We start from the raw sequence: 15,896 nt of genomic DNA on the forward strand, positions 1-15,896 counted from the left end.
TTTTCATGTTCCTTGAAGATTTGCATTGATGTCATTGCATTTAAAGGAGTTGTCTCCTTCAGGCTTTACCAACTGGCTTTAGGAGACAAATATCTTTTGTCAGCCCTGGTAGGGATTCTGAAGTTTTCTCAGACTTCTTCTATGCATATTCTTGCTCCACATTTCTTGTTTCCTCTTGAGACAGAACTCTTAAGATTGTATGTTTTCTCTTTATCCTTCAAAGCGAGGATGGATGCCCACAGCTGCCCTTTTGCTTTCCTCAGAGCACTCCTAAACACTCAGATTTGTGAGGCTTCTCCCAGACCCACAGCCAGGTGGTTTTCTACGTGTTCTCACTAGCCATATATGAGTCTGCTTGCTCTTTACTCATATTTACAGATGTTCATATTTCTTAAAATTTGTGCAACTTATTTCTATTCTGATAAGTCCAATTGATCTAAAGCCGTTTTTGGTGTGCTTCTGCTAATATTTTGTTAACTCTCATATACTTACATACTTAGTGATTTTTTACTTTGAGCTATTAATTTTCTTGGAATTACATCTATGAAAATACTTTGAACTCTGAAATGAAGGTGGGTTTCTCCAGAGAGCACTTTCATCTGCTTCTGTCAGGTATCTAGGACAGAGCTATTCAAATTGAGGTACATGGACTGGTGCCAGTTTGCAAATGACAGCAAGATAAGATTTCCCCAGAATGTAAATCAACTACAGCATTATGCATATTGTTTCCTTCATCTATCATTTATTTCATAGCAATACTTTCAGTGAAACTGTGAATTGATTTATAATGTACCCACAAGCTCCTTATCTCATATCTGACTGTGACAAGTGATTTATGGACTAACTATATTGAATTGCATTAGCCTATTGAATTGACTGTATTGAGTATCTCTTTAAACTCAGTTCCCATTTGAGATTTTTCAGGTATTTCAAGTAGTGTGAAATTGGACTGCACTAGGCATTCCAGTGTTAACTACCTTATAGTTATGAATTTCTTTGAGGAGATTAAAATAACTCCATCCTTTCTATTCAATGCCAAGTTTTAGACATACAACTTTCTTTGCATTATTGTGGGATAATGGTTGTTTGAATTTTTACTTTTGTATTAATGGTATATTCCTTTGGGTGCACCCACCTTATATGGGAATCTCTTGATTGGGTCCTTATTCCCGATCCCTGAGTCCCATGAAGCTAAAAAATATCTATGCTCATTTGTCTCAGTTTGACAAATGACTGCAGTCCCAAACCAGGTTAACTGTTGTGCTACCTTGCTGTGTTCTTTTTCATTTAGTGTTTGTTTTGAATAGTATTTGCCTTTAAAGAAAACCAACTAGTTGATGCATTTGAGCAAATTTATAAAATATTTTACCCAGCATTTTTAGTTGCTAGTTTGGGCAGTTAGTCCTCCATGTATGATCTCAAGATAATGTTTAGTTTCTTTTTTGAATTCTTTCATAAGTTTCATTTGCTCCACTTCCCCCTAATTCATCCATCGTCAATGGGGTATGTGTCTCTAGATACATTGTTTTTTAATTGTAGGTTAAGATCTACACTTATATGGATTTTTTTTCAATATAGGTTAATAAAAATATTCCTAAAAAATAAAGAAATAAAAATATGTATGGGGAGTTTCTTTTTCTTTTTTTCTTGTTATATTGTTTACAAGGCAATTACTTAAAGTGCAGGGCTGAATAGCTAAGTAACACCATGTATTTACTTTTAATAGCCTGAAGATACTGGAATAATAAGAAATTCCTTTTGTTATTTCCCTTCAGTTCTCAGAAACACCATGGCAGTGGGTGAAGGAAGAAACAGCACTACAATTACCAGGTTTATCCTATTGGGATACTCTGAATCTCCAAAACTTGAAGTCATCCTTTTTCCTAGGCATCTCCCTCGTGATAGTGTTCTGCAATGTCAACCTCATCACTCTGATCAAGATGGACTCCTACCTGCACACACCCATGTATTTCTTTATCAATAAACTTGCCTTCTTAGATATTTGTTATGTTTCCCCCACAGCTTCCAAGACGCTCTCAGATTTCTTCAAGAAGCAGAAATACATCTCCTTTGTAGGGGGCACCATGCAGTACTTCTTCTTTACCCTGAGTCTGACTGAGTGCTTTTTCTTAGTAGCTATGGCTTGTGACCGATATGCTGCCATTTGTAAGCCTCTGTTCTACACCGCCATCATATCTCCCACCCTCTGTGTGCAGATGGTTGTGAGATCTCGTGTAACTGGATTCTTTGGCTCATTTATCCAACTGTGTGCCTTATTTCAGCCTCATTTCTGTGGGCCAAATGTCATCAGCCATTTCTTTTGTGATCTTCCCCAGCTGCTGATCATATTCTGCTCTGACACCTTTTCCTTCCAAATCGGGACCTCTGTGCTCACAGTGATCTTTGGATTCACATCTGTCTTGGTTATCATGATATTCTATGGTTATATTGCTGCCACCATTCTGAGATCACTTCATCTGAAGGCAGGTCTAAGGCCTTCAACTTCTGTGCTTCTCACCTGATAGCTGTGACTCTCTTTTATGGCTCACACACCTTAGTCTATTTGTGCCCTACTTCTGATGATTTTCTGAGCCAAAACAAGCTGACCTCCGTTGTATACACTGTGGTGATTTAAATCTATTGATCTGCAACCTAAGGAACACGGAAATCAAAGATGCCTTAAACAGATGGGAAAAGAGAATATTTTCATGGAATTATTGGTGCCTTTTAGGGCTTAGGACACAAAATACGCAGAATAGTGTATGAAAAACAGCTATAATAGTACTTACAAGCCTTGTAATATATTGTGTAACTTTTCACAAATATCTGCTTTCCCTCTATTCCCTGAGAGAGGATTGTATTTCATCCCTTTGAAGTCAGGTTTGGGCATGTGACTTGTTATGGCAAATGAAAATGTGAACAGATGTGACATATCCCACTTCTAGGTAGAGATTATATATGTGTGATTTTTTACCTTTTTTATTCCCAGTGGTCTAGTCAGTGGCTGACTTGTAAGGAATAAGATGGTGGTGCAAGAGAAGAGCCCCCAGCTGACATAAGAGAAACTTGTATTGTTAGCAAAAAATAAGTCTGTTTTGGATTATTTGCTACTGTAACATACTCAGTCCATCATAACTGTTACAGAAATCTGTACAGGTGGTAGTATGCTATTAAAAAAATCAGTGTTAACATTTGTAAGTTTCTTTAGGGCCAGGAAATAGGTGTTAAGCAATATATTATTGACAACTGGGAGGATAGTAATTTATGTTTGGCACAATAAAACATTTGGTACGACGGCACTTGTGATAACTTTGAAGGGAGATTATGTGGGAAAATGGAATGCTTGTAGCATGAATTGGTTGCTGTTAGATGAATTTAACAAGGTTCTACCAGAATGAGAAAAGCTCACAAGACAACTGGCCAGTTTGCAAGGAAGAAATGAAAGAGAATATAGAGAGTCAAGAAATTTGGAGACTTGAGAGGAGCTAAGATGGCAGTCTAAGTAGGAGGACCCTAGGCTTGTCTCATCCCTCAAACACAGCTAGATAACTATCAAATTATTCTGAATACCCAAGAAATCAATCTGAGGACTGACAGAACAAACTGCAGAAGAGGCTACATAGAGGGAGGGAGGAAGTGCAGAGACATGGTTTGGGGGAGAAACAGATCATGGGTGCTGCAGAGAGGAGGGAGCCCAGGTCACAGAGAAGGGTGAGAGAGAGAGAGAGGAGCACATAGGGGGATGCACAAAGAGAATGCTTCCCCAAAGCCATTGGCTGGGAAAATGAGAGGGGCTGATTTTCATGAGTTTTTGCAAAAACTCAAACACTGGAGTTTTAGAGGTGGAGTTCATGGCTGGGTTAGAGCCCTGAAGGTACTGCCTTACTCCTGGGGAGAAGGCATTCAAGCAGCCTGGGGTAGACTGTGCAATCTGAGGATGACCTGTGGTGCATGGGGAGAGACAGTTTGCTCTTCCTGGAGTGCATCTGTGAGAGGTGGCATTCACAGAGATGCCACTCCAGGGACCAAAGAGCTAGGGAGCACCATAGGGAAGCATAGCCACAGAGACACCTGCTGGTGGTGTCAAACTCAAAAAAGTCCCACAACCCAGACGCTGGTTCTTTAGAGTACTTTGCTCCAAATCCCATGCCTCTGTGCTCTGGCACGACTGCCCTTCTGGGTCAAATCTACATCAGTCCCAGCATGGCAAGACACTCCCCCAGAAGACCTGCCACACCAGGTCCCTAAAATTTGGAGTTTTAAAAGTCAGGAGGCTTGTCTGGGATAGAGCCCAAAGTGCACTGCACTGCTCCAGGCAGGCAAGCAACATGAATACAGCATGAAAACAGCCATCTAAAAACTGCCCAGGATGCACGAGGGGAAATTATTCGCTTTTCTGGCAGTGCCTCCCCGAGAGCAGCAAGCATAGAGATCCCTCTCCAGGGACAAAGGAGCTGGCTGGCACCATTTCCTTCCCCCATCATCATAAACCAGCTTGCATAAACAGCACAGTGCCAACACTGGCTGCCTAACCTGCTTACACCAATTCCCACTCCCCTGTGCTCTTTTGGTGCTGCTTTTCTTGGGCAAGTGTGCCTAAGTCCAAGTGCAGTGGAACCTTTCCTCAGAAAACCAGCACAAATCCCCACCTGCACCATGTCTACCAACCAGAGAGTTCTGCAAGGCTTCAGCTCTAGTGGAAGTAGCATCAGGTCTCATTTAACAAGCAGACTAGAGCACACCTGGTTAAAACTCACCACACTGTGGCCAAGGTCTAAACACTGCCCACTGCAGGCAAGGAGAGTCTCTTCAGACAACTGGCCTGAAGGATAGGGCAGCCAAAACTCAGCCAAAAACGCAGCACATACTAGAGACATTTCTTGAAGTGCCAGTCCCTGAACACTATACGACTTCTTCATAAAGCCATTACTATTAGGAACAGGAAGCATAACAGGCTTTTCCAAGACTTAGAAAAAATGCCAAGATAGAGGAATTCATCCCAAAAGAAAGACCAAGAAAAGGTTGTGGTCAGAGATCTGATTGAAACAGGTATAAATAATTAATATGCCTGATGGAGAATTTAAAGCAATAATCATAAGGATACTCACTGGGCTTGAGAAAAGCATGGAATACATCAGAGAAATCCTTACAGCAGAGATAAAAGAGTGAAAAAAATCAAATGAAAATGTAGTAACAGATTTGAAACAGACCAGATGTAATGACCACAAGAATGGAAGACAGAGAAACAATTAAATGTTATAGAAGATAGAGTAATTGAAAATAATGAAGCTGAGTAAAAGAGAGAAAGAATTATGGATCACAGGTATAGACCTAGGGACTCCATGAAATGTAATAACATTTGTATCATAGGAGTCCTAGAAGGAGAAGAGAGAGAAAAGGAGGCAGAAGGTTTATTTGAGGAAATAATAGCTGAAATCTTCCCTAATCTTGGGAAGGAAACAGACTTCCAAATCCAGGAGGCATAGAGAACTTACATCAAAATCAACAAAAGCAGGCCAACACTAAGACATATTGTAATTACACTTGCAAAATAAAGCCACAAAGAAAAAATTCTTAAAAGCAGCAATACAAAAAAAGTCCCTAACTTACAAGGGGAGACACAACTATATGGATAACTCCTTTTGGCAAAGCAGGAAAGAATATCCAATGGAAAAAGAGTCTCCTCAACAAATGGTGTTGGAAAGCTGGACAACAACATGCAGAATAATGAAACTGGACCACTTTCTTACACCATGCACAAAAATAAATTCAAAACGGATGAAAGACCTAAATGTGAGACAGGAAACCATCAAAATCCTCGAGGAGAATACAGGCAGCAACCTCTTGAACATCAGTTGTAGCAACTTCTTACTAGATATGTCTCCTGAGGAAAGGGAAACAAAGGCAAAAATAAACTATTGTGACTTTATCAGAATAAAAAGCTTCTGCACAGTGAAGGAATCAACAAAACTAAAAGGCAACCTTTGGAATAGGAGAAGATATTTTCAAATGACACATGTGATAAAGGGTTAGTATCCCATTATCAGATGTTAGTATCCAAAATTTATAAAGAACTTATCAAACTCAACACCCAAAAAAAACAAATAATCCAGTTAAAAAATGGACAGAAGACATGAACAGATATTTTTCCAAAGAAGACATCCAAATGACTAACAGACACATGAAAAGATGCTCAACCTTACTCATCATCAGGGAAATACAAATCAAAACTACACTGGGATATCACCTCACATCAGTCAGAATGCCTAAAATTAATAACACAGGAAACAACAGGTGTTGGTAAGGACGTGGAGAAAGAGGAACCCTGTTGCACTGTTGGGAATGCAAACTGATGCAGCCACTCTGGAGAACAGTATGGAATTTCCTCAAAAAATTAAAAATAGAACTACCCTACAACCCAGCAATTACACTATTAGGTATTTACCCAAAGGATACAAAAATACTAATTTGAATGGATACATGCATCCTGGTGCATTATCAACAATAGCCAAATTATGGAAAGAGCCCAAAGGTCTATGGAATAATGAATGGATAAAGAAGATATGGTTTGTATATGCAATGGGATATTACCCAGGCATCAAAAAGAATGAAATCTTGCCATTTGCAATGACATGGATGGAGCTAGAGTGTATCATGCTAAGTGAAATAACTCAGTCAGAGAAAGACAAATACCATATGATGTCACTAAGATATGGAATTTTGGAAGCACAACAGATGAACATACGGAAAGGGGGGAAAAAAGAGAGGCAAACCAAGAAACAGACTCTTAACTATAGAGAACAAACCGAGGGTTGATGGAGGGAGGTGGATGGGGAATGGGTTGAAAAGGTGATGGGTGTTATGGAGGTCACTTGTGATGACCTCCATACATACAACTGTGTGTTGTATGTAAAGGATGTATGGCCTCCATACGTACATACATACAAAAAATGTATGACCTCCATACATACAACACTGGGTGTTGTATGTAAAGGATAAATCGCTAAATTCTGCATATCTGAAACTAATATTACTAGTATGTTAACTAACTGGAATTTAAATTAAAACTTGGAGAAAAGAAAAAAATACGTTTTGGAGACTTACACAACTAGAGGAGAAAACTGATTTCTATCTCTAAAAAATTAGAAGGACCCAGAAAAAAAGAGGGGGCAATAAAGCCCAGCCTTGCATTAAGGACCATATCAAGGATGTGGTTATCACCCCCCATTGTCTTAAAGTCTAAGTGGTTGAAGGTTATGCTCAGTAAATCTTTTTAATTTGACAAAATGGTCCATGTAAAAGAAATTTAGGGACTTAGAGTGTGATTCTCACACAGAAGCCTGATACGACTAAGATATTTTATATTTATGATATATATGAAATAGAGAGAGAGATAAAGACAGAGATATCTGGAAAAGAATTGTGAATATGGCTATTGATCTGGGGAGCTGACCTAAGTAAGAAAATAAGTCAAATATTAGTCTGGACTAGCATAAAGTTGGCTCTTTGAGACTTAAAAGAATTTTTGGGCCATCAATTTTCAGTGTCCAGGAAGCAATCTGAGATAGCTGATCAGACACTCCCAAGGAAGAGACATTCTTCAATTTACTGTTCAAATGTGGCCAAAGAGGAGAAATATCAAAGTAAGGACTTTACAGAAAGTGAAATTAAGTGTCATGGAAAATAATGGACTAGGAAGAATGAATGTAGTATCCCTAGTCATGGAATAGTGCACTCCCACTCTGAGGGTTCTTCATAAGATCGGCTTAGTAGAATAGGGATTGCTATAGTCTGGTGAGTGTTATATGTCTCTTCCTCCTTAACTTTCAAAAGAAGTGTGTGTATTGCCATTTCTTGATCCACATTTCACCATTGCATATCTGGTATTCAGATTAACAGATTAAGTTTACAGATTAACTTGTTTAGTTCACATGTTTCTAAACCAAGAACCATACAGACATTATTAAGAGACTTCTAGGAATCCCTCAAAGATCCATTCCTGACCAGAGAAGATACTAAGACAAATACAACTGATTAGCATCTAGAGTATATAACAGACTCCTATAAATAAAAAAGACAAATGTCTGAGTTAATATGGACTAAGTAAGTCAATAGAAATTTCATAAGGAAGTACAAATGGTCTTGAAACATGTTAAAGGATTTAAATCTCATTAATTATAGAGCAATATAATTTCACACCTACCATTTAACTAAAAACTAACAAGTAGGACAAAGTCAAGTGTTGACAAGAATGTGTAGTAATAGAGTGGAAAGCAGACTGTTACTGCCCAAGAAAGTGTCCCTAAAGGACAATGGTGAAGGGAAATCCTCCTAGTGGTCACAGTCCCAAGAAGCACACCTGGTTGTCCAATTTACATTGAGGGAAAAAGCTCCTGGGTTAAAGATACACATGGGCTCTTCAGCAGTGTCAGATAGCTTGGACTGGTTGGTCAGGAGCCTGGAAAGAGCAATATTGGAAGACCAGGGACAAGAACGTCCAGGGAAGAAGTATATGGATGAAGCTATGGGCATGAAACACACAGATCTTTTTGTCACGTTAATACTCACCAGAAAGCATCCATTCCAGTGGGAGTTTTCATATTTAGATGGACAGATTGACAAAGACCAGATGTCACCCAGCCTCTCTCTTTGTATATTACAGTTCATGGCCATCATGAACAGCGAGTGGCCATGGTGGAATGGTTGAAGGCACTGCTCAAGTTCTTTCTCATAAAGGCCAAATTACTGACACAACTGAATGTCCAATGTGCTAGAAAATAAGTGAAGCCAGAGCCATCAATAGTACTCAAGAACACCAGCCAACCACTTGGTGGTAGGTATATAATAGTGAACTCTACCACCTTGGAAGGAAGAGGGATTTATGCCTACTTAAATTGACACATTCTATAGCTAAAGGCCTGCCTTCCATGCATGCACTATCTCTGCCAGTACCACCATCTAAGGCTTGCTGAACACCCAGTCTATCCCATATGACATTACCTCAGTTAAAACGATACACTTTATGGCAAAGAAGGTGAACTAATGGGAGTATGATCATGAGATTTATTGATATTTTATTGTATGTCTTTATGCAGAAATATATGGTTTAATAGCTGAATTAAGGTGTCAGCTAGAAAATTCCTGATAGGTAAGGCACTATCTTCTAGGAAGCTGTATGTGAACTAAGTAAACAAGTAATATATAGTGCTTTTCCCAAGTACCTTAAGTATATGGCTCCAGGAACCAAAGAATGGAATAAGATTTTCACCCCTTCGCTGTGATTCCAAGTGACCCACTTTTACAATTTGTGCTTTTGTTTCCCCATAAACTTAAGTTCTACCAAGTTAGAGGCTCTAGATCCCAGGTAGAATCACTCTGTCAGGGGACACAGAAGGACTCCAATGAATTTGAGACTTTCACCTGATGCTAATAGACCATCAGGCAAAGAAAGGACTTACTGTATGGTGGGGATAATTGATCTGATTATCTTGAGGAGTTAGGGTTGCTGCTACACAGTCAGCTAGAAGGAGTGTGTCTGGAGCCCAGAGAATTCACCGGGGCATCTTTTGATGCCCAGGAGAACAGTTAATGGGCAATTGCAGCAACCAAGAACTATTAAGAGCAAAGAAACTAAGCACTCGGATTCTTCAGGGATGTAGTTGTGGGTTAATTCTCTGAACAGGAAGCCTAGACCATCTGAAATAATGGCTGAGAGTGAGGGAAGTCCGAAATTAGTAGTGGAGAGATAAGATTAATCTGCTGGGACCTCAGAACTAGCTACTTGTCAAGGAAGAAACTTGCTTCACTAGCCCTATTGACTGTACCTCTCCTCTTGGGAGGAACTGATGGCATTTTGTTCTCACAAAATTGGAGCCTCTATATTGTAGTATTGAGGTACAATGGGAGGGCATGAACAAATCTGAGTGGTGCAAAGAGTTATGTATATCAGATACATCTTATCCAACCGTTAGGATCCTCTTAACCTCACCTGTTTCTGGGCTTTTTGTTCTTGTTGTTATAGCCTGTTGTTGACATTACTAGCAGTCTGGAAGACCTCACACCCATTTCACTTGGGTGTAAACCGACAGTCTCTTGCCTCATGTTCACTCCCTATTCCACACAAAATATTAACTGTATCTTTGATTTAGGTGAGAAAAAAAACCCTGATTTTTTCTTTTTCTGTTTTCTTCTGAAATATTTGAACAGGTATGTACACATTCTTTAACAAGAGCTATCTCATCACATTGCAGTGGACAATGTTAGAGTAAGAAGAGAGAACAATCATTTACATGAAAGATGCACAAGTTTAAAACTAGAAGTTAATTTAAATAATCATCAGATTATTTAACAAAGTTCTGTGAAATTTACTTGCGGGAGAGGGAAATAGAGGGAGGGAAAGGCTTTTAAAAATCCACTAAGGTGGCATGTAACAACGAGGATGCATCTGTGGGCCATGTAACCATTTCTCATGGCTTCCCATAGGTGCTCAGAGTGGGAGCCAGGCAAAGCCCTGCACTTATGACATGACACAGGATGAAGATATGTGCTTTCTAAATGTGGATATTGAAAACAAGTGTCCAGTATTACCTATGGGATGGTCTTGCTAAAACTATCATAACTGAACCATAACTGTCAGCACAGAGCCTGATGCAGGTTTCAAACTCATGAAACCGTGAGATCATGACCTGAGCCGAGATTAAGAGTTGGCTGCTTAACCGACTGAGCCACCCAGGTGCCCCTCTCATTTTTAAAAATGGATGTAAGTTTGCTTGCACTCTTGAATGACACGTTGGTTTGGCACCAGATTTGGGGCATCCCACTTTCTCTGCCCCCAAACTTTAATTGTTTTAAACATTTAAAAACATGACTTTTAATGTTTTAACATTTAAAACATTAAACATTTAAATATTTAAATGTTTAAACATTTAAAACCATGACTTTCTCTCTTCTGCTGTTGAATATTATATGAAGAAATGTAAAGATGGGTTGGTATTTTCCCCTGAGGTAACTTGTTATTTTTCTGATTGCTCAGAAGATATTTTTTTTAACTTTTGAAGCTTTTATTTTATTTTTTTTTTAAGTGAGCTCTACTTAATGTGGGGCTCAAACTCACAACCCCAAGATTGAGAGTCACATGCTCCACCCACTGAGTCAGCCAGGTGCCTCTGATTTTTTTTTAAATCAGTGTGTGACCTTTGTTTTGACAAGTTGCATTCATTAGATTTGTGGCATTAACTCTTCATTACAGAATATACTACCGAATTTTTTTTTCAGTAACATTCCTTTCCTTTATTTTGGTTTGCTTTCTTTAGGGACAAGAGCACTCTGTCTTCTACCGGTGTTACAGTCTCATTAATCCTTTCAACTCTTTCAATCTTTTACTTCCCTTTTAAAAAGCCTATTCCTTCTGTCTTTGACTTTGTTTTCAGCAGTATATTGTCTCCTTTTTTTTTTTTTTTGCTGCCTCCAACTTGAACTTAATCTCTGTGATAGTGATTTTTTTCATTAAATTGATTTTCAACATTATTTTTATATGTTGATTTTGCTAAACTCTCATTACTTCCAATGAGTTACCTGTACAGTCTTTTTTATTTTCTACATAGACATTCAGATCATGTGGGAATAATGCTTAATTCTCATATTTCTATTTAGTTTCTTTTGGATTTTCTACAAAAGTAACCAGATCCCATGGAGGTAAGAAAAATATAATTTCTTTCTTATCCTCAAAAGGTGAAATTGTCATAGCTGTTGCTAGCAATGTAAAATGGTACAATCAAGTGAACTATATGGTATGTGAATTATATCTCAATAAACTTTTAAAAATTATGCACTGGGAAAGCAATTTGACAATTTCTTTTGAAGTTAAATGCACAGTTACCATATAATCCACCAACTCAACTGCAAAGTACTTACCCCCCCACCAAATGAAAGCATATGTCTACACCATGATTTGCTCACAAAAATTCATAAAAGATTTCTTTATAATAGCTACAAATTAGAAACAATTCAAATATCCATCAACAGGTGAATGAATACATTGTGGTATATATGTATAATGAAATATTACTCAGCCATTAAAAGAAACAAATTATTGATGAGGAGCACAATTACATGGGTGAATTTCAGAAAGATTTTGTTGAACAAATGAAACCCAACATAAAAGAGTACATACAATTTGATTTCATTTTGAAAATCTAGTGAAGTTCCCCTAATATAGAGTGACAGAAAGCAGAGTGGTGGTTACCTAAGACAAGGGGTTAGGAGAGAGCAATTATATTTTAAAAAGGCAGAAAAGAATATTTTGGAAGGAAGAAAATGTCCTATGTCTTGATTGTGGTGGTGGCAAATGGGTGAGCAAATTTGTCGACCTTATAAAATTGATATATTTTATTGTTTGTAAATTATACTTCTCTAAAGTTGACCTTTTATTTTTATTTATTTTTGAGAGAGAGAGAGAGCAAGGGAGGAGCAGAGAGACAGGGAGAGAGAGAATCCCAAGCAGGCTGTATGCTGTCAGCACAGAGCCTGATGCAGGGCTCGATCTCATGAATTGTGAGATCATGACCTGAGCCAAAATCAAGAGTCAGATACTTAACCAGCTGAGCCACCCAGGGGCCCAAAGTTGACTTTTGAAATTGATTGTTTTTGTGCCCTTGTTACACTAGCTAGAATCTTTAAGGCAAAGATTAATATGTGACGGTGAGCTTTATTTCCTTGCTTTGACCCTTATGATAATTCTTTCATTATTTTACCATTAAAAATTTAATTTACTGAGTTTGGTTGTAAGATATCCTTGACAAGTTTAAATTACTTTCCTTATTTGCTGATTTTTTAAAATCATGAATGAATTTTTTTAGTTATATGCATTTAGATGATTATATTGCTTTCTTCTTTAATCTCTTACTGTGGTAAATTACTCTAAATGATTTTCTAATATTAAGGCAACGTGCTTTTCTGAAATAACTGTCTGAAATAACTTTTCTGAAATAACATAACTTGTTCATGCTGTATTATTTTTATGTATCTTTGGATTCAGTTTGTCAAAATTCTGTTCAAGATGTTTCTAATCTATGTACATAGTTAATATGGCTATAATATTCCATTATTGTCAGCTTTTGGTATAAAGTTATGATAGTCCCACAAAATGACTTGGAAACTGATCTAAGTATCTATACATTAGATTTTGTGTATAGTTGGAATTACTATTTTCCTTTGTTTTTGGTAAAACTTGCTGATTAAACCATTTGGGCCTGGAGTTTTCTTCATGGGAAGACCCTTACTATTGACACTATTTTTTAAAACACTATTTTTTAGTGTTTATTAAATATTCATATTTCCTATTCCTTTTTGAGTCACTTTTGGCAAGTTACACTTTCCTAAAAATTTGTATATTCTAAGTTTTAAAAATTTATTGACATGGAAGTTTTTAGAGTGTCCTTTGTGACAACTGCAGGAGCTAGAGTTATATCCCCCTTTTCATTCCTTAAAAATAAAAAAAAATTTTTTTTGCTTGATATCACCAGATATGTCACAAATCAACTCTTGATTTTCTTGTAGTACTTTAAAATTCTTTATTTAATATTTTTAAAATTTTGTTCCTTCCTAACTAAGAATTGTGGTCAGGTCATTTGTTTTCAGTCTTTTCTATCTAAGTCCATCTTTAAATACACAAGATTTAACTTACTGCAAAAAGGAAATGATATTATGTGACATGATAGAAGTGTCAGTTAAAGCTATGACAATAATCATATTGTAATATATAAATGTATCAAATCAACACACTGTACACCTTAAACTCACACAATATTATATGCCAATTATATTTCAATTAAAACATCCACAAGATTTGGTAAATAGTATTTTTCATTATATTTAAGTTACAGATGCTTTCTAATTTCTATTATAATTTATTATTTTACTTTTAAATAGTTTAAAAATATGTGATTAGTTTCAAATTATGATGTTTCTTTAATTACCAGTTTGTTACTGATTTCTAACTTAATTCCACTGTAGGCAGAGAATGTTATATGTATTGCCAACCTTTTAAACTTTAAAAGTTTTTCACAAACCAAAGGATTGCTTCAAAACTACATTACAAAGATAATAGCTAATGACACAACTTCATTCAATACTTACTATATGCATGATAGGCACTGTACATAACTGAACTAATTTAATTTCAACTGAACCTTATGAGATAGGTTCTATTATCTCTGTCTTACAGATTAAGTAACTCAGGTAGAAAGATAACAGACAACCTATTCAGAGTCATAAAACCCACAGACAGCAGAGCCACATTCCAAAGACACCTATGTGACATCTAAGGCCATGCTTTTAGTCACTAAACTATACCTAGGAGTTATAGCCCCTTCAATAATATCCTAAAATTTCTAAAGCATCTTTTAAGAATGTTATTACACTTTCCTTTGTCCTTGTAAGAGCCTGGTTGGCTAACAGTGAAAAGTGTAATTGTCCTCTTTTACATGTGGGAAAATTGATACACAGGACCATTGTAGCTATTTAGGGGCAAAGTTAACCAGGGTTATTTTTTCTAAAATGGCTCCATATTTCTCTTGGCTTTGTGTTTAGTGTGAGTAGAAGGTGTTAATAGAAATTGGGATAACAACTGAATTAAAGACTTATTCTCTTCTTTGCCTACTTATCCTAGGAATACTAATGTAATGGCTGGGGGAAGGAACAGTACAATAGTTACAAAGTTCATTCTCTTGGGATTCTCTGAATTTCCAAAGCTCGCCAGTGTTCTTTTTTCAATATTCCTAGCGATCTACCTCATGACTGTGTCCTGGAACCTAGGCCTCATCACTCTCATCAGGGTGGACTCACATCTGCACACACCTATGTACTTTTTCCTCAGTAACCTGTCCTTGCTGGACATCTGCTATGTTTCCACTATAGCGCCCAAGATGCTCTCAGATTTCTTCAAGAAGCAGAAATACATCTCCTTTGCGGGGTGCACTATACAGTACTTCTTCTTCTCTAGCCTGGGTCTGACTGAGTGCTGTCTCCTGGCCGCCATGGCTTATGACCGATATGCTGCCATTTGTAATCCTCTGCTCTACACCGCCATCATGTTGCCCACCCTCTGTGTGCAGATGGTGGGGGGATCTTGTGTAATTGGATTCTGTGGCTCATTTGTCCAACTGTGTGCCTTACTTCAGCTTCATTTCTGTGGGCCAAATGTCATCAACCATTTCTTTTGTGATCTTCCCCAGTTGCTGATCCTATCCTGCTCTGACACCTTTTTCTTTCAAATCATGACCTCTGTGCTCACAGTGATCTTTGGGCTTACATCTGTCTTGGTTATCATGATATCCTACGGTTATATTGTTGCCACCATTCTGAAGATCACCTCAGCTGAAGGCAGGTCCAAGGCCTTCAACACCTGTGCTTCTCACCTGACAGCTGTGGCTCTCTTCTTTGGCTCAGGTATCTTTGTTTATATGTATCCTAACTCTGGTGATTCCCTGAGCCAAAACAAGTTGGCATCAGTTTTATACACTGTTCTAATCCCCATGCTAAATCCATTGATCTATAGCTTGAGGAACAAGGAAATCAAAGATGCCCTAAACAGAAGGAAGAAGAGAATCTTTTTCTGTTGTTACTAATTATGGAATTTATTTCAAATGTACAGTATAGGAAAAACTGGTGACTAAAACATTGAACCACAACTGTCCTAACTGTGGGATGAATTACAGTTGCTTCACTCTCCCAGTATAAATCCGTGACTGGCACAAGGACTAGAAAATGCATGAAAAGTAACTGGAAGCTCAACATCTCCATCCTTCATCAGTTATGAACCAATACATCGAAAGGCCGAACAATTCACAACTGTTTTTGTAGCTAGTTGTGGTGGTATGACCCTTCACCTTCAATAT

The 15,896-nt window shown here is 37.7% G+C and overlaps 1 protein-coding gene and 1 pseudogene across 2 annotated transcripts in view; both read left to right on the forward strand.

Annotated features, from left to right (window-relative positions):
- LOC132661803 (olfactory receptor 5AN6-like) overlaps window positions 1–3,559 on the forward strand; it is a 132,851-nt pseudogene extending 129,292 nt beyond the window's left edge. The window contains exon 2 of the transcript XR_013550405.2: window positions 1,776–3,559. The product of XR_013550405.2 is annotated as an olfactory receptor 5AN6-like (transcript). The remainder of the gene's footprint in view (window positions 1–1,775) is intronic.
- Window positions 3,560–14,681: 11,122 nt separating this feature from the next.
- On the forward strand, window positions 14,682–15,626 carry LOC132662564 (olfactory receptor 5AN6-like). The gene has a single exon (XM_060608023.1). It carries the CDS (start codon window positions 14,682–14,684, stop codon window positions 15,624–15,626), a length of 945 nt encoding a protein of 314 aa, XP_060464006.1.
- The last annotated feature ends 270 nt before the right edge of the window (window positions 15,627–15,896 follow it).

This window comes from Panthera onca, chromosome D1 (genome assembly GCF_046562875.1).
Source record: "Panthera onca isolate mPanOnc1 chromosome D1, mPanOnc1 haplotype 2, whole genome shotgun sequence".
In the NCBI taxonomy this organism is placed as follows: domain Eukaryota; kingdom Metazoa; phylum Chordata; class Mammalia; order Carnivora; family Felidae; genus Panthera; species Panthera onca.